The sequence below is a fragment of the Volvox carteri genome, assembly GCF_000143455.1.
Source record: "Volvox carteri f. nagariensis unplaced genomic scaffold VOLCAscaffold_59, whole genome shotgun sequence".
NCBI lineage: Eukaryota > Viridiplantae > Chlorophyta > Chlorophyceae > Chlamydomonadales > Volvocaceae > Volvox > Volvox carteri.
The window spans coordinates 183615-185258 of record NW_003307602.1 but is presented as its reverse complement, the minus strand read 5'-3'; the positions used below and the strand labels follow the sequence as shown (position 1 = coordinate 185258).

At 54.5% G+C, this 1644-nt stretch overlaps 1 protein-coding gene across 1 annotated transcript in view; it reads left to right on the top strand.

The window, feature by feature from the left end:
* Positions 1-1644, top strand: part of VOLCADRAFT_107151 (uncharacterized protein) — a gene marked incomplete at its 5' end in the record, with an annotated part of 22235 nt that overhangs the window by 14760 nt on the left and 5831 nt on the right. Inside the window, 3 exons of the mRNA XM_002956253.1 lie at positions 1034-1074; positions 1151-1293; positions 1425-1548. Of these exons, the coding sequence (XP_002956299.1) occupies positions 1034-1074; positions 1151-1293; positions 1425-1548 (308 nt within the window). The remainder of the gene's footprint in view (positions 1-1033; positions 1075-1150; positions 1294-1424; positions 1549-1644) is intronic.

Sequence of the window (1644 nt, the reverse complement as noted above, 5' to 3'; positions counted from 1 at the left end):
GGGCGGAGGGGTTGGGCCCCCGAGGGGCAGGAACGGACGGAAGTAAGGTAGTTGACGAGCCGAGGAGGGGCGCCCCAAGTAGGGCCGGGGAAGGCAAGGAAAGCCTGCCCGGCACCGGACAGGCAAGGGGCGAGTCCTGCAGTAAGGTAGGCAACCGTAAGAGAGGGCCAGAGAAAAGGATGCGCAGAGAGAGGGGGCGCGCACCGGGTAGGCAGAAGACACAGTCGGATGAGGAGGATTCGCATAGACGAGGCGTAACAACGGCGAAGGAGGTCGCCGCTTCTGTGGAGAAGCAGAGGCTGGGTGGAGGCGAAGGTGAATGGCAAAGTAGCGACGAGCGAAGTTACCTGTGGCACGAGCCGAACTAGAGGCAACGCGGCGGAGTCTTGGGAACGAGGTAGAGAATATGAATGGTAGGTAAGAGAGTCGGCATGAGGCTGGAGGCTTACGTTTTCTGCTGTCGATGACTGCATTAGGTTATTTTCGTACTCTCTACTCGATTGCCGTGCGAGCGGCCCACCCGCCCTCCCACTAACAGCCAAATGGCTGATCGGAATTGTCTTTGAAGGGTTTGGGTACCGCGGGAGTGTGGTCGCAGACGCAATGGCCTTCCCCACAATAAGTTAGTAGTGAGTACGGATCACGCGATGACGTTTAAGCAATCGTCTCTCCCACTCTCACTACGGAACAGCCGTACGTGAACAGCTACCTGATTGTTTTCCACAGTCCTTGAATATTGCGAACTGTTATTATGCAGCTGGATAGATCTTTTACTGACCTGCGCAATAGCTTGTGCTTTGGCTGACTTCTTTGATGATCGAACTTGAACGCGGTTTGCGACTGGTTTCACCTTCACATCGATCTCCTCTCTTTAGCATGGCATATACGTATGAGGCCTTTGAGAACTTCTGAATCAGCCTAGGAGTTAAGGCAGGGGTGACCGTAGAAGCAAGCAAAATGAACAGTAAACTGCGTACAACGATTGTAACTCTCTGCGTCTTCCTAAGCTTGCACCTTCAAAACGTGTTCTCAGATGGCGTGAACGTCAATCCGTCGAGCTACCTTGCACCTCAGGTCTGTATGTTGCGTTGCTTCTTCCTGAAGACCGGCGAAGCCATGAATTCGCTATGAACGCCATGTTGAAACACAGGTGAAGGTGCCGAACTACCACGTGAACGACATTTGGAAGGCGCATACGCACTTGCCGAACTACCCGGAAATCGAGGCCGCTGCTAGGGACACTTTCGTCGCCCTCCCGTCGAGCTATGACACAAAATATCGGAACCCCTGCTGGTGAGCAAGCTTCAACGCGGAGATCGGTTCGAGTCGGATTCCTCCCTACTTAAACATGCCCATGGCCGCTCGTCCCCAGCTCATCTTGCCGCTCTCGTCCCCAAGTACACCCCTCTCCCTATCGGCTACAGGACACAAGATGGCACGTTCAAGTGCCTACCGTATTTCCAAATACTGGGAGTTTCCAAATGCGGGACAACCGACCTGTATAACCGCCTCACGGAACACCCCGATATGATTGACTGCTCTTGGAAGGTGGGACTGCTCAGTTGGGGCCCATATTTAGATCCAGGATCCAGTTCCCGTGGCTGGGGCCTAAGACCACAGGGCCTAGGACCACAAGGCACGGGA